This window comes from Miniopterus natalensis, chromosome 4 (assembly GCF_054644295.1).
Source record: "Miniopterus natalensis isolate mMinNat1 chromosome 4, mMinNat1.hap1, whole genome shotgun sequence".
Classification (NCBI taxonomy): Eukaryota; Metazoa; Chordata; class Mammalia; order Chiroptera; family Miniopteridae; genus Miniopterus; species Miniopterus natalensis.
Window position 1 is genome coordinate 54,067,455 of NC_142084.1, and position 16,013 is coordinate 54,083,467.

The window sequence follows — 16,013 nt, forward strand, 5'->3', positions numbered from 1 at the left end:
GGATGCCAAGAATTAGCAACTCCATATACATGTCAGATAACACTCAACTGACCAGGAAAATTTCTATTATCAAACTGAAAATCAGTTTGGGCCTCAATCTATCCTTACCCCACCTATTTGGTTCTGTTGTTTAATATGCCAGTGTGTCTGGTAACAGTGCCAAGAAATGGTGACCTTTCAGCCCAGGCACAGAGAAGAAATGTATACTGAATGACTGCTACATGCATTCTTTTCATAGGTTCCAAATTTTAATATATATCACTGAACATAAGGCATATTAAATAAATCCCACAATGGCCAACAGCCCCCAGTTACAGAAGGGATGGGTAGATCATAGCTTGGCTACAGTTAAGACACGAGCTACTTGTTAAGGATGGGTACTCCCTGCCCAGATATGGACCTGATACCACTAAATTGGGAGGGGGGGAAAACCACCAGCGGGGGCTAAGAAATTTACTTATCAGGTTAATGTGGAAAATAAACGCCTTTCAGTCCAAGAAATAAAGAAAGCTAGGATCACAAAGAAGAAACTTAAATATCCTAGCAACACATGCAAATTTACATATAAATATTCACTTAGCATTGCCACTTCTTCCACACAAAGCTCTTCATTCATAACATACCTAGAAGCCACAGCATGACACATTTCTGAAGTTACCGAGTCCTCCTAACACATTGCTCCTCGAGATATGCCATTCTCTTTCATCTATAATGAAATGTTAGGTAGGTCTAGTAAGACTTATTTGTAGGTATCACACAGATTAAGTCTCTTGAGAGAGATTAATAATAACTCAAGGTGTAGCTATGCATTCTAGTTAAATATTTGATACATTAACAATCACAGAGAATCAGCCTGCGCAGGTATCTGAACTAGAGAGCCGGGGTCCTTATGGGGTTTCATAACATAGCTGGCTGGTTTATGATTTGAGAATTGGAAAGAGTATCTTGGTGCTAATTTATTCTTCTAACTACCCTTTTCTCTCCCCTTTCCCCTTCATTCTCAAGAATTTTAATTTAATTGTGAACGTGTGTGTTACTTCTCTGGGGATTTAGAATGGGAAGGTGCTCCTGCTGACCACACCAGTACCTGTGTTTCCGACCATCCACAGGATTACCTGGCACGGGAATTGCTTAGTAGATAGATATTCTGCATCAAAACAGAGGCCATTATTACGCGTTAACATTTTCATTCCAAAAGTAGAGATGTGCAAGCAGAGAAATCACAAGGTGTTTGGGAAAGATCACATGCATCCTAGTAACTCCGTTTCACTTTCCTCTGTCAGAACCATGATGTGCCTGGGGGACAGGAGAAAATGGATCACATATTTTAACTTTTATAAGGCTTCTGATTAAATTCAGCAGACCATTCTTTCTAATAAACTAGGAAAACATGATTTCTAGACCACCATGGTGGGTGCAACACAAATGTTTCGAGGGCCACCCTCAAGAGAACTGTTCTTCATGATCCGATTACGGCTAAGTTTCATGAGGGTTTGCCCAGCCTTTGGGCAATGCTGTCATTGCTGACGTTAATAACGGAAAATGAATATCATTAAATGGCCCAAAAATAGACGTGTGGCTAGGTACTCGCTCTTATGAAGATATGAATGCGTCCGGATGGACCTCGGGATCCTGGAACGTGAACAATCTATCAGTACCATTGAGATGTATTTAATGAATGGAACAGCTACTACTTTCGCAACTGTAAAGAAGAGAAAGGAGGTTTAGAACACACAGAGTTCCGGCTCTCAAGTTACAGATCGCTTGGAGACAAAACTAAAACACCGTTAATTAGAGAACAACAAAATACCAAATGGGGAAAGAGGATACTTAAAGTAAGTGTAATAAACAAGTTATGTATGTGTTTCAAATCAAGCATTCATCCAATTACAAATACCTATTAAAGCAATAGCATTTGGGATTGACATTTTTCAGTTCCCATTGATAGCTGCAAATTGCTGACACGACCGTAAGGATGACAGAAACCACAGGAGGCAGTTTAATTAGGATGGCAGTAAAAACAAACGGCTCAAATTAAAAAATGGGAGAAAACCAAATTGATGGAAGAGAAAAATCTGAGGCTCGAGGCAAAGTATGAATGAGCAACGCAGTGAAGTTATTTTTAAAGGTGCAGAAGATCAGGTAAAAAAGGAGCAGCCTGCTCAGGAGGGTCACGGGACAGCCCTGCCACAGAAGGAATTTTATTACCTGCCTAAGAGCTATTTTGGACCTGAACCTGAGCACGACCAGCAGATGTTGGAGAGCATCCAAAGGAGAGCGACTAAAATGATTAAAACGCTGGGAAATGGGTCCTAAGAGGACGTGCAAAGGAAACACAGTTATTTAGGCCAGATAAAGACGGCTAGGGAGGAGGCTGGCTGCAAACAGTCTGGGGTTAGGAAGGACAGTGCGCAGGGGAGCGCTTCTTTTCCATTAAGGACGGGACGAAAGGAATGTGATTAAACGGCAAGGGTGGGGATTTGTATATGATACAAAAAAAAAAAAAAAAAAGAACTCCCTGGCTAGGAAGATTGCAAGGCGCTGGAATAAGTTACCAGCGAGCTTTTCAAATGTTCTTTTCATGAGACTTTTTTAAGGACATCTTCAGAAAAATGTTCATTCCATGTCCTTTCTTACCCTACAAAATCAGGAAGTGAATATTTTAACTATAAATAGACGCTCCATTAAAAAAACATACAAACTTATTGAAAGTTGAAGCCCAGTACAGCTCCTCACCGTGGCTGCATTTCCAAAATCCATTAGAAAAGTTATGTTATATAAATGCACTTATTTTGTCAGACATGGTTCTAAGCCACATAAAAATAACAATCAGTTACTCTAGATAGGAGATATAAAAATAATCAAGATATGGATAAACTGACCAGCAATATCTACTTAAGGAACATAATCTTGATGCTATGGCAGGAAGGGCTGGGAGAAGGTGACAGGGGTATGAAAAATGAGTCACAGAGGACACACACACACACAATGTATATTCAACGATGGCATTAACAGACCCATGTGAGGGCATAATAATCTTTCCTAATGCTAATTTTTTTAAATTATAACTGCACTACAAAGCACACCTAGTTTCCCTGACAAAAGTCTTAGCAGTCTATCTCTCTTCAAAACTATGCCAAAGAACAAAGTCAAAAGATACGCATTTTAAAATATTTGAGCTACTATTTTCCCCGCATCATCAAAAGAAAAGAAGAGCAATGAAACCAGTCACAGATGGTCTAACGGACAGCTGATCCCACTGGCTGGGTCTCTTATCCCAGGATGAAGGAACAGGAAGAGGTACAAGAGATGATGGTGTTGGCCATCTCCTTTCACAGGTGAGACCCAGAGAACCAGTGTTGCACTGCAGGTACTAAAGAACAAGAACACATCACGTATTTAGTGACATCATTTGTAGTCACTAACTGATGGACAGCTTGTATACCTGAAGTTTAAGTTGGCTGTTTAAAAAAATAAAAAAACAACCTATAGCATTAACATAATAAATATTGATTAATTAAACTATCAGACCACACCTACCAACATGCCTTCACACATACAGATTTTATTTTACAATAAAACTGACATATGGTACTAAAAGTTCTAATATCTGAAAAGAGAGAAAACAGAAGGTACTGAAATTTGCTGAGCATCTACTAGGTCCTGGGCACATAAAATCTCTTATCTCATGTAATCCTCGCAGTCCAGGAAAGCAGACTGTCATCATTTTACAAATTAGGAAATTAGACCAAGGAAATAACATGCCTGAGAGCCACACAGATAACAAGAAATAGAAGAAGGTTGGCCTGGTGCTAAAATCCCCTGCCTTTTCTACTACATCCCGTTTTCGCTCCAGCAAAACCACAAAGCGCACAGAAAGGAGCATTCAGAGGAAGAAATCAATTCCCCGCACTTCCCCTGCACGTTTTTGAAAGAGCCTCTGTATTCTTTGGCATCTTCCCCACACTTGATGAAACCTTCTTCTATATCCTGGGCTCACTCGCACTGCCATCAGCTAGGGTAACCACATGGCCCTGTTTGCCCCAGACAGTCCGACTGACTTCTGTTGACTCTGCAAAATTATCAACAGCATCCCTTTTCCCTCTCAAAAGCATCCCAGTGTTAGGGGATCAATGACATGGTCACCCCACCTAAGCCCCTCACTGCGCTTCCCCCATGCAGGCTTTTCTGACCCCAAAGCAGCTCAGTTTCTTCCAACCCATCCCTTTCAGAATAAACATCCTGCCCATCAGAGTAGGCATTCGCACATTAGTAAGAATGGGAAAAGCCACAGGATTAGATCAGGGGTGGGGAACTTCTGGCCCGTAGGCCCCATGCGACCAGTGAAATCATTTGGTCTGGCCCTGCCAAGGCCTCACCAAAGAGAAGCAGTTCCAGCCATCACATTAGGGGTGAATAAATTAATTGTCTGACCAAATACAGCAGGCTAATTTTTAAGCTGACAATTCTGTATGGCCCGAGAATATGATAAATATCCAAATAGCCCTTGGCAAAAAAAAGGTTCCCCACTCCTGGATTAGATAAATCCATACCCTTCTGGCTGGAACATTTTAGTATGTAGACATTCAATCTCTAAGTGCTAGAATTTCAGGCAGTGTGACAACTTTACACTGAAGGTAATATTCAGGCAGAACAAAGGTAGATCATTCCAGGCCAAGCAAACCAGCACAGCTTGGAGCTTGATCCTGGGTCAGGATCCCCAAGCTGTCCTCGCCTTTCTCTCTGCCTTTCTTCCACACGCTGATTACTCAGCCGCTCACCCGGAGGTTCCTGCAGCAGGCAGGGTGTGGGCTTCCAAGGGGATATTAGAACAGACATTGGCACCCGTGGATGACTGTGAGAGGCACGTTCATCTCACAACACCAAGAAGATATCCAGACCCCAATCTCAGTTTGCTCTGAATGTTCACTATCAAAGTTGGCCTTTGCTAGGGTAATTATTTCCAAAATGTCAGGGCTGCAAAGGAACTCAGATATCAGACAAGCCCTCATTGTATAAAAGGGGAAGCTAGAGACCGTGGAAGAGAAATCGCTGGCTTAAAGTCACAAAAGCAAGACTGGAAACCAGGTCTCCATCATTTTTGCCACCATATAAGTGATCCTCAGGGTCCACATATCATACATTTTCATACTCCTATGGGGAGACCCAACACTTTTCTGGTGTCAGAGTCGGGATATCTTGGGGTTCGTCAACATTTCAAGCTGTGACGTGATGGTGCCTTTCAACCAACACTTCACTTTCAACAGTATCACTGTCTTTGTCCAACAGAATCAAGGCTTTCAATACCTTCTAGTATGCTGGACTTGTTTTATAAAATAAGTAAAAAACAGAAAAATGAAAGTGCTAACACTAGCACATATTATTATGTACTATGAAATATATAATAATGAATGAAAATAATTACGCCTACTAAAAATGGAAAAAATATTTTGCCCCATGGACTTAAGCTCTTCAATCATGCTCTACTATGGGGGGAAAAAGCATGAAATGCTGGAAATAATTTATCAAAGAGTGTGCTTAAAAGACAAGTTTAACAATGGAAAAAATTGGAGAAATTTGCTAACTAATGTCACTTTGAATAAGCTGAGCAAAACAAGTACTTAAAAGTACTTAAATGTAATTTAAAATGTAATTTTATTACAAATGTTAATGTTTAATCTATGCATTTAATGTGCTAAAAACTTTAACATATTAATTAGGAGTGTAAGAATATTTTTAGCTCCATAGAACTAAATCTCCTTATAAAAAATCAAAAATTCAGCTTCCAAATATCAGTGCTCAAACACGCTTCCAGGAACCTTATACAAATGCCAGGGCCATTTGCATCCCACACTGATATTCTTATTCTAGTTCTACTACCTTATTTGATGGGGTACCTCACATAAATTAAAACTAGACATGGCGTACCCTAGAGCGAACTTTAATTTCATTTCTGTATAATCACTCACTACACTTTACAATAATGAAAATTCACTCCTGCCCATTCATTGATGAATTATAGTGAACAGGCAGTGTTTCAAAAGAATTTCTTTTCTTACAAAAAAAATAAGAAATGTATTGTTTCCTTAGGCTAATAGAAAAATGTTTATATTTGATAGTCCTTGCCTTTCTGCACTATATTTAATGTAACTCAATTGATTTGCACATGCTCCTACTGCTCTTTTAGCATGTTTCACAAATGCAATAATCTGCTACTTAACTGCTACCATCAACCCTTTGAAATGGCATCTCCATTCCCTTCTCAGCTACCCCAGAAGAGCCCACTCACACATCTGTGTTTAAATTGGCCGTGTTTACAGTTACCCATATGTCACCATTCATGAAGAAACTGCTGCCATCCCCGCCATCCCCGACGAAGGCACTGGCAGGCACGTACACTGGAAGGGCTGCAGGGCCACAGAGAGGGTGCTGGGGGCTCAGAACTGTTCTTTTTACGGTTACTACTTTCAGAAGTCTGTGAAATTTAAAAAGGGAGGTGGAGGAAGAGGGGAGGGAGTTATACACACCCTTTATGATAAAAGCTTTGCGAGAGGGAAGGGTCTAAGTTCCACAGTGAGGGAGCCTTACTAGCAAAGCTGTTTCCAGGTGGGATATTTCTAGCACCTGTATGCCTCACTATGCTATGCGTGTGACGTTGCTCCACCACGGTGGACCCTCATATGAAGATTCCTGCTGCAAAGGGAGATGCAAAATCATTTGCCTCTTGACCTTAGACTAAAAAAGGCTTGTCGTGTATTGTCTCAGGTTTGCTTAAACCACGTGAAAGCAATGGACTGGAAAGGGGCTGGATTACTCAACAGAGTGAGTGTCTGACTGGAGTCGGGAAAAGCAGGCATCCTTCCTGGTGGAGGGGCAGAGTTCAAGAATAGAGGGGGGCAAAGAGGAGCCAGAGGCTCTCGGAATGGTGAGGAAAAAACCACAGGCAGACTTTCCATGGAGAAGCGAAACAGCAGGGGCCTATAACTAAAGCAAAACTAGACTTTCTCTCATTTCCCTCCCTTTTCCTGCCCAGCCTGCAACAATAAAATGATCTCCTGTTCACTTCCCTTCCTCTCCTTCAATCACCCAGAGAAATAAGACAGGGCTCAGGGAATAGTGACATAAATGGAGGAAAGGGGGAACCCCCAGAGGTAGCCAAAAAGAATGGACATTCATCAGGCTGTTTCTCACAAGTAAGGAACCGAAATAACTCAGCTCATGTCCCCATTCTGTGTGGCTCTAGACACAAACATTGCATCCATTTTGTGATCTTTCAAATTTCTCTTCAATTACTTTGGTTCTTATAGCCCCAAAGAGAAATGATATATTCCTTTGTGAGGGAAACTGATAATTTTAATAATTATACCACGAATAATACATCCACTTACATTGACTTTATAATTTGCAAAATATTTACCCATCAATTCTTGCATTTATCCACGAGACAACCTATAAATAGGGACAGTGTTAAGCCTATTTTACAGATTGTGAGTAAAGAGTACAAAGGGTTAAGTATACATTAGGTGTTAAGAGAATATACAGCTAAGGACCCCCACAGGGTAATTAGAATTCTCGTCCACCGTTCACTCATTCACACATTCACTCATACATTCATTCACACATTCATTCATTCATGCATTCACTGATGCATTCATTCACACATTCTGTTATTGGTTGAACTGTGTCCTCCAAAGAGTTAAGTTCAAGTCTAAACCCCCAGTATTTATGAATGTGACCTTATTTGGAAACAGGGTCTAGCAGATGGAATCAAGTTAAGATGAGGTCCTATTAGTTCAGGGTGAGCCCTAATCCATGATTAGTGTCCTCATAAGAGGGAAATTTGGACACAGATACACAGGGCAGAGATAGGAGTAATGCAACTACAAGGCAAACAACACCAAGGCTTGCCAGGAACTACCAGAAGCTAGGATGCGGGCAGGCAGGGAAGGACTCTCCGCTGAAGGTTTCAGAGTGGAATGGCTCTGCCAGCACCTTGACTTCAGACTTCTAGCCTCCAGAATTGGGAGAGAACATACTTCTGCTCTTCTGAGCCACCCCGTTTGTGGTACTTTGCTACAGCAGCCCCAAGAATCGAGTACACGTTCATCCCACAAACCTCTTTGGAGTGTGTATATGTGCCAGACACCACAAACAGTTCTGAAGAGTCAGAGGAACCAAATTCAGCAACCCTTGTTCCCCTGCTCCCTGCATGGAGCTTAGGGACCTACGGTTCTGCATTTTTCTGCAGAAGAAAGGAAGCCATGCAGCCGGTTGGTGGCAGTACTGAAACCAGAGACCATGACTTCTGACCTCCAAACCATGCTCCATCCATACGTCAAGGGACAGAAGGTCTGGTTTCCTGGTCTACGGTAATTGTAAAGGAACTTGTCCCCTTTTTATCAGGAAAAAGAAAATGCAGTGGGGAGAAAAGAACCTCCACTAGTTACAACTAAGCAAAGTGTCCACTGCTGCAAGCAGCATGAGGACCCAGAAGGACCTTGCTGCCACTTCTGTATGTGCCCTGACTAGGAATCAAACTGGCAACCCTACGGCGAGCAGGACAAAGCTCAACCGAGCCACTCTGGCTGGGCAGACTTATTCCATATCTAATCCCATAGTTTGATGTTTCACATAGTTTGGTGTAACAGCCTTTATTTGCTGTTTCTTGGGTGTTTTACCTCCCCCAAAATGTGAATTTTTTCAACAGAAACATGAATTAATGCCACCTCTGCCCCAGGACAGATTATAGCACAGAATGGAGCCTGAAAGAAACACTCCACAGGCCCCTGTGCACTGGCTAGAGGTCAGAGATGGCCCGTGGGGCAGCTCAGAGCTGGCACTAGCTTTCCACGCCCTCCCTGGAGTCACTGGAGTCTTGCCTGTCTCTTCCTCCCTTCATTCCAACCTCTTTCTGCTGCCTTTCCTGTGGGTGACGCCTCACGCAGACACCACCACGTCCAATAAAACACCCTGTCTAGGCTCCACTTATGGAAGAACTTGAGAGAGATGACAGTGTTAGCACTTCTCTTCCCCCAGCATTTCCCTCCCTCTCCTCCAAAACTTCCGGTGAATCTGGCATCTTGCCATATAAACCTCTGGTCCATTTTATAAAACTACGCCAGGCCATTTGGGCATCTGAGGGGGGTGAGTAGGGACTGGACAACTTCTCAAGGTTATGGTACCTCAGGGGCAAAGAGCATAGCTGGGCAGGACCACGGCAGGTCTATGGGAAAACCAGGACTGAAGGGACTGGCAGTGGACTGAGGCCCCTCGCTGGGCTGACCTTTAGGAGCACATCCCCAGTTAGTGTATTACTTTGCTGGGGCTGCCGTAACCAAGTACCACAGATTAGCTGGCTTTAGTAACAGACATTTATTTCCTCAGTCCTGGAGGCTAGAAGTCTAAGGTGAAGGCGTCGGCAGGGTTGGGTTCTTCTGAAGGCCTCTCTCCATGGCTTGTAGATGACCACCCATGTATCTTCACAAGGTCTTCCCTCTGGGTCTCTCTGTCTCCTCTTATAATAAGGATAACAGTCATACTGTAGATCAGGCCTCACCCATATACACTCATTTTACCTTCACCACCTCTTTAAAGGTGCTATCCCCAAACACAGCCACATTCTGAGCTCCTAGGAGATAGGACTTCAATTTATGAATTTTGAGGGGAAACAATTCAGCCCATAAGTCAGCAGTAAGGAGAGGGAGAGAAAGGAGGTGTGGGTATGACTAGAGAAACTGAAGCACACTCGGCATTAGCAGGAGAGGAAATTTCACCTGTGTTCCCCCATATCCAGAGGAGTCTACCTTTCCTCTCTCTCAGTGCTTTCACCCCAGGCTCCATTTCTGTTCTGAAGCCTTGTGATCACCTCAGTCCCAATGATTCATCTTTCTAATTCCAAATGCAGAGCACTTGCTAGCTACGCCATTCATCTGGCCCTGAACTCCAGGTGGCCCTGTGGTGGCTCTTGAAGCCTTGCACACTGTTGCAGCTGAGACCTCATCTTAGGTTACGATTCCCGTCCCTCGCTCAGTTCACACTCACCTTCTTTCTAGGAGCCACGTCCTATCCTGCTGTCCGTCAGGGCCTTAGGAATGCTCTTCCCCCTGCCTCTTTGACTGCCCAACCCATGTCATCTAATAAAATCATTTCACCCTTTACACCTCAACTCAAATGCCTTTTCTCCAAGGAAGCTTTTGAAGACTGCCCACCTCACCCCCTCCTCCACCACACACAATTTACCCTCACACTTAACACAGGTCCTTCTCCTTTTCTTATCACGTTTAATTACCCACGTGCATTGTTATTGTTATTACTGTGTCTCTCATATGACCCTGACACATACTCATAAATTCACAAGCAGAATCTGTATCTGGTTTGTCCATCATTACCTGCCCAGCAGCCAGGGCAGTGCCTGGAACCTATAAGTGCTCAGTAAATATTAGTTAGATAAAAGAAAGAATAAGTGATGTGTAAATTAGTGTAAATCAATGGTTGCATGATCTATTTCTGCTGAATAAACTCACTTTGAGGTAGAGGCGGAGTGAAAGCATTACATAATAATACCTAGATAGACAAACAAGCATGGATATAGATCCTGACCAATGGGACTGCACATAGAAAGCAGAAAAACTATCCTATTAAGTTTTACTTCTATAGGAATTACTTAAATATGTTTTCCATATCTCACTTTGCTTATGTATATGTATATAAAATCTATCTTCCAAAGGTATTTCTTAGTCCATTAAACCGATTACCTGTAGTCACCCCCTCCTGGTGGCTCATTCCACTGCTTGACTTTGGCTTAAAATCAACAGCAATTCTTGAGTTGGGGTAAAGAACTGACAGATTCCCTTGGTGACTCCAACCCAACACTTTTTCATTTTCTCCTTCATATTAGACAGGAAACACTAAAATTCTGGGAACAAGATGTGTGTCACACATTGGAAATGTTCGTATCTGCTGATAACACTCAATCTACCTCGGCTAAACACATGAGGAAGCCACATGGTCACAATCTAACGGATCATAGAACATAACTAATAAACTGAAGCAACATTCCACATGTTATCACTTTCAGCTTTGCGCAACATGTGGAAACAGGCTCACGCGCCGCTTGGTTGTGTCAGAACATCTAAGGGAGGAGGGTGCACGTTTGGTATTTATTATGGTCACTCACCTCAGGGAAGTGTCCAAGGAGTGCATTACAACCTCCACATGTCTGTTCCTTACAGATTTCTTACTTTTTTAAAGGAGTATTTTCTGAGATGTTTTACCTTTCAGGTGCTTGGACTATTTGTGTAGCCCTGGTTGTTTTGAATACTTGAACATAAAAAGTACTGATGAGAAATTATTTTAGACTAGGAAAAAAAACCTATTCTATTATAAGTACAGTGGTGCCTCGGTTTTCAAACGTCTCCATTGACAAACATCTGGGTTTACGAATGCAGTAAACCCAGATGCAAATGCTTCGGTTTTCGAACACGCCTCGGAAGTCGAACAGGCCACGTGGCTTCCGCTGAGGGCAAGATCCTGAGGCCCAGCTGTCAGCTGTGGGTCCCTCGGTTTTCAAACATTTCAGAACTCAGATGGTCTTCCAGAACGGATTGCATTCGAAAACCGAGGCACCACTGTACTGCAGCATTTGCATCAACTTGGATAACTGAAAAACTTGGGTTGTTTAATCCACCATTCCCTGTGCCTCCCCCAAAGTAACAGATATTACCCTGTTTTATTGACCTCAATTATTTTATACAAGTTATAAGGCTCAAGTTCACTTGCCCTTCTTGGTAATTTTTCTCACACTAAAGGAGAAACATGAAATAAATTAGGAAAATCATATAAGCCAGAAAAATAATACTAACATCATCAAAATCTCACAAAAATTTACCTAAGAAAAGTGAAACTCAATTTTGGGAACTTAGCAGTTCAAAAAAGTAAACACTACAGCATTATATTTCTGTTAGTAAGAAAATGTCAAGTTGAATGCTTGAGCCCTCTTGTTAAATTCCTTTTTATCAGTAATCAAACCTTCAATGCATTCCTCACAACAGGTAAGGCAAGGTGTCAACCCCTAAGATACTTCTATTCATAGCCAGAAGCTATGCCTTCTCTATTGTAATTAACAAGGAAACAAAATCTCTCCAAAGCAGCAAATCTACTCCCTAATTAAGCTAAGCAGACGTGGGTCAGGTGTCTCAGAAATGATCAACTTAATCACCAGTTCTGCGGTTTAAATATTGATGAGTCCATATCCACTAATCAAGACACATAAAATAAAGGCAGTCTCAGAAAAGTGCTATAAGCAGATCAATTTTACAACATGTGGGCTTCAAATAGGGAAAGAAAATCTCCATAAGCCAAAGTCGTCGCTATCTTTAAAAAAAATGTTTTTAAGTTAAATATGAAGCAAGTTTTCTAGTGATTAAAATGTTTTACATACTTTACATCTGGTGATATAAATGCTTTATATTATTTTAAAAGATGAGCTGAGAAGAAAGTGAGGGAATGGTTATAAGGCTGTACTCTGCTACAGTTGTCTGACAGTCACATCTGTGAATCCATACTATCTAATGCTGTACCAATGGATTGTTCCTACATTAAATAAGAGAAGCCAGTTTTGTGTGTGTACTACAAATGTTTGAAAAAAATTTTTCTCATTCAGATTAACTGTTACTTAAAAATATATTTTAGGCCCAGCCATCAGTGGTTCAGTGGTTGAGCATCCACCTATGAACTAAGAGGTCTCCCGTTCGATTCTGAGTCAGGGCACATGCCCAGGTTGCAGGCTCAATGCCCAGTAGAGGGCGCGCAGGAGGCAGCCAATCGATGACTCTCATCATTGATGTTTCTATCTCTCCCTTTCCCTTCCTCTCTGAAATCAATAAAAACATATAGAAAAAAATATATATGTATATATATTTTATCATTTTGGCCAATTATCAAAATTGTTTCCTCCAACACAAAGAGAACTGTTTTAACTATTTGATGTTCATAATTACTTATTTTTTCAAAAATGAAAAAAGCATGTCTTATTGGTGTGCCATCACCCACAACAGAAATTCAGATTTATTCAGAATATCTTACCTTCTAGAAATTTAATTTGCGGTAACTGTCCAAATATTTAACTTCACTTAAAATTATTTCAGCCCAAACCCAAAACCCAAGAAAAAATCATTTTAATAGAATGTTTCATTTCACTCCCTGTAAAATCCAACCTAAAGCTAGATTCTCTTGCTGTTTTAGCATAGTCCTAAATGACATTTCGTTGCTACAGCAACGAAACTCTGCTACCTGTGGCCATGATTTGTTAAGAACTCCTCCAACCAGAAAATTCTGTGCTGTGCATTCATAAAACCAACAGAATGGCTCTAAGCAACATAAAAATATGTGTGTGGGTAAATCCTACTTATGATTTACCCACACACACATTTATAACATGTATACACAAATGTACACATATATACATAATTATGGTTCTCCCAAATCCATCAACAAGGTAAAACCATAACAAATTTCCATATTAAAGTGGGCACAAAAAAACTGCTGTTTTAGATTTCATGGAATTGCTACGTGTTTCCCAAAATTTATCTTAAGATAACAGAGACTATCTGAGAAAATTTTAAAAACAAGAAAATTATTTATATCCAATCTCATTCCAAAAGGGAAAAAAAATACACTGAAGCATAAATTCCTATCTGTTATAGTACATATGGCTTCTTTAGCAATAAGCTAAAGAAAACATCAGGTTAAAGCAAAAACGTGGTCATCACCGCCATTATTAGGCAACGAAGTTCAGCAGGCTACTCACCCTCACTGGGGGGCTCCAGGCTTGCACCCGAGGCTGCTGTCCACCCTGGGAGCTCTGCAGATCTTTTGAGCTACAGTTAGCCACAGAGCTGCTCTGAACCCTTAATGCATTTGTGCAGTTTGTCCCACTGCCCCCACCAGGGCCAGGCTTCCAAGGCCTCTGCTTGATACCATCCAGAAGTCTGACCAGCAGGATGTTACTTGGAAGCTCCTCAACACCGGAGCCAACGAGAGTCCTGCACTCGGGACATCTGAGTTCATTTCGGGAACCTACGATCCCCAGCAAACATCGTTTGCAGAATGTGTGCTGGCAAGGCAAAACCTTGGCAGAAGCATCCAGCCGCTCTAGACACACAGGGCACTCCAGAAGATCCAACAAAGCAGATTCATCCATCTTTATCTAGTTTACTGAGGAAACGCTTCAGAAATATTCATAGTTGTACACAGCCCTTAAAGTGATTCATGTAACATCCATTTCAGACTGTGCTCTAGAGTCACAGGGGAGAAAGAAAAGAGACAAAAAATTACTATTGTTATCTGGGGAAAAGGTTCACAGAGGAGCCAAGAACCAAAAAGTACACAAAAGTGCTTCCTCTGAATAGTGTAGCTTTGCTTTGGAATGTGGTTCCTGAACTCCAAAGTCAACAATTAAAAACAAAGTAGGCTTTTAAAAACAATTGGAAATTAATCCCTAGCGATATTCAGGAGCTCACTGTGCAGAAACAGCTATGAAGTACTATACAGGATTCCTGCAATAAATAGGATTTATGAAATGCAATAAAGACCATAATTTCTTCAGCTCTCAAAGTGCTATTAGCTACCTTAATAAAGTCCTCAACTCGTATGAGAAGCTCAACAGAAGCAACTGAAAGTTTTCTCCACCTGAAATTACTTTTAAATCCAACAAAATTCCCAATTTTTAAGATACTTTCGTGTTTAAGAAAAACCATGCCTCATGTGATCGCTTGTGGTAAATGATCCCAATATTAAATACATATGTTTCTTCACTGGCCTTAAAAATAGAACTGTTTAATCTTGCCCAAACCAAAATGAGCTGAAGGTTGTGACAATTCTAAAGGACACAACTGAAGATTGGCTGGAAAGCAGCTGAAATATAAAAGCAGCCTTCAGGGCAGTGGCTGGCAAACTCTGAAACGGATTTCTGAACGGCCTGCCCTAGTCCCATTCAGAAAATCGGGCAAAATTATCACCAAAAGAATCTGACAATGGGATGCTGGACTGAAAACTATGGGCATCATATGGAAATGGGGCCATTCAGGAGAAAGCCTTTAAACCTGTGACTGCGCCGGCCGCTCTCCCACCACCACCAAAATAAATGTAAACGTGAATGCCTAGGAGAGATGGGGCGAAGAGGTTTTGCTGGGAGCGTGAACAGCTGTTCTTGACAGAGTCGGGGCGGGGGGAGCCCCGGGACTGCACCCTCTCCCACGCTGCCCAGCACAGGTACTCCAGGCGAGCAGGGGGGCGCGGCGGGCGCGCCGCAGACACACCCCGGGGCCAGGTGTCGCCGGCTCGGGCAGGGGAGGGTCCCGAGCCCGGGCTGCGGCCCGGCCGGTGCCCGAACGGGGATCTCATTCACCAGCCTCATCTCCGCCTCCCTTTGGGTCAGGCCGGGCACCAAACCCCCCAGCTGGAAGTTTTCAAGGACTTAAAAATAAATTCGCAGCCTTAAGTTGCAAAAGTCAGCCCCATAAAGTGCCACCGGGAAACAGCCATCACCCCGCCGAGAGGAGGCGGGAGTCCCCAGAGAGGCGCAGCCAGCGGAGCGCGGGGGGAGCTGGGCTGCGCCGGGGACCGCGGCACCGAGCCCGGGCAGCTTCCTGCCGGGAGGAGGCAGCGAGGCCGCGCGGGCTCCGCTCCCGCGGGTCCGGGCTCCGGGCCCACGGGGACCCGAGCGTGGGGGACCGAGCGCGCGAGCGGCGCGGAGGGAAGGAGAAGGGGGCGCCCCGACCACCGCCTTCTCCGCCGCCAGGCTGTGCCCGCGCCGGTGCCCGCGCCCTACCTCGCGCCTCGGCTCCTCCTCTTTGTTCGCGGCCCCGCAGCGGTGGCGGCGGCCGATGCGGACGCGGCCCCGCGGCGCTCGCAGCTCGCAGCGTCTCTGACGCCGCGGCACCGGAGACTCCTCTCTGCCGCCCCCCTCGCGCGCGCACACACGCCGCCGCCGCCTCCCACTTTCCCAGCCAAGG

The 16,013-nt window shown here is 43.2% G+C and overlaps 1 protein-coding gene across 1 annotated transcript in view; it reads right to left on the reverse strand.

The window, feature by feature from the left end:
• SH3RF1 (SH3 domain containing ring finger 1) overlaps window positions 1-15,948 on the reverse strand; it is a 152,706-nt gene extending 136,758 nt beyond the window's left edge. The window contains exons 1-2 of the mRNA XM_087816546.1: window positions 15,830-15,948; window positions 13,808-14,294 (exon numbers count right to left, since the gene is read on the reverse strand). Of these exons, the coding sequence (XP_087672672.1) occupies window positions 13,808-14,200 (393 nt within the window). The 5' untranslated portion in view covers window positions 14,201-14,294; window positions 15,830-15,948. The remainder of the gene's footprint in view (window positions 1-13,807; window positions 14,295-15,829) is intronic.
• Window positions 15,949-16,013: the final 65 nt, after the last annotated feature.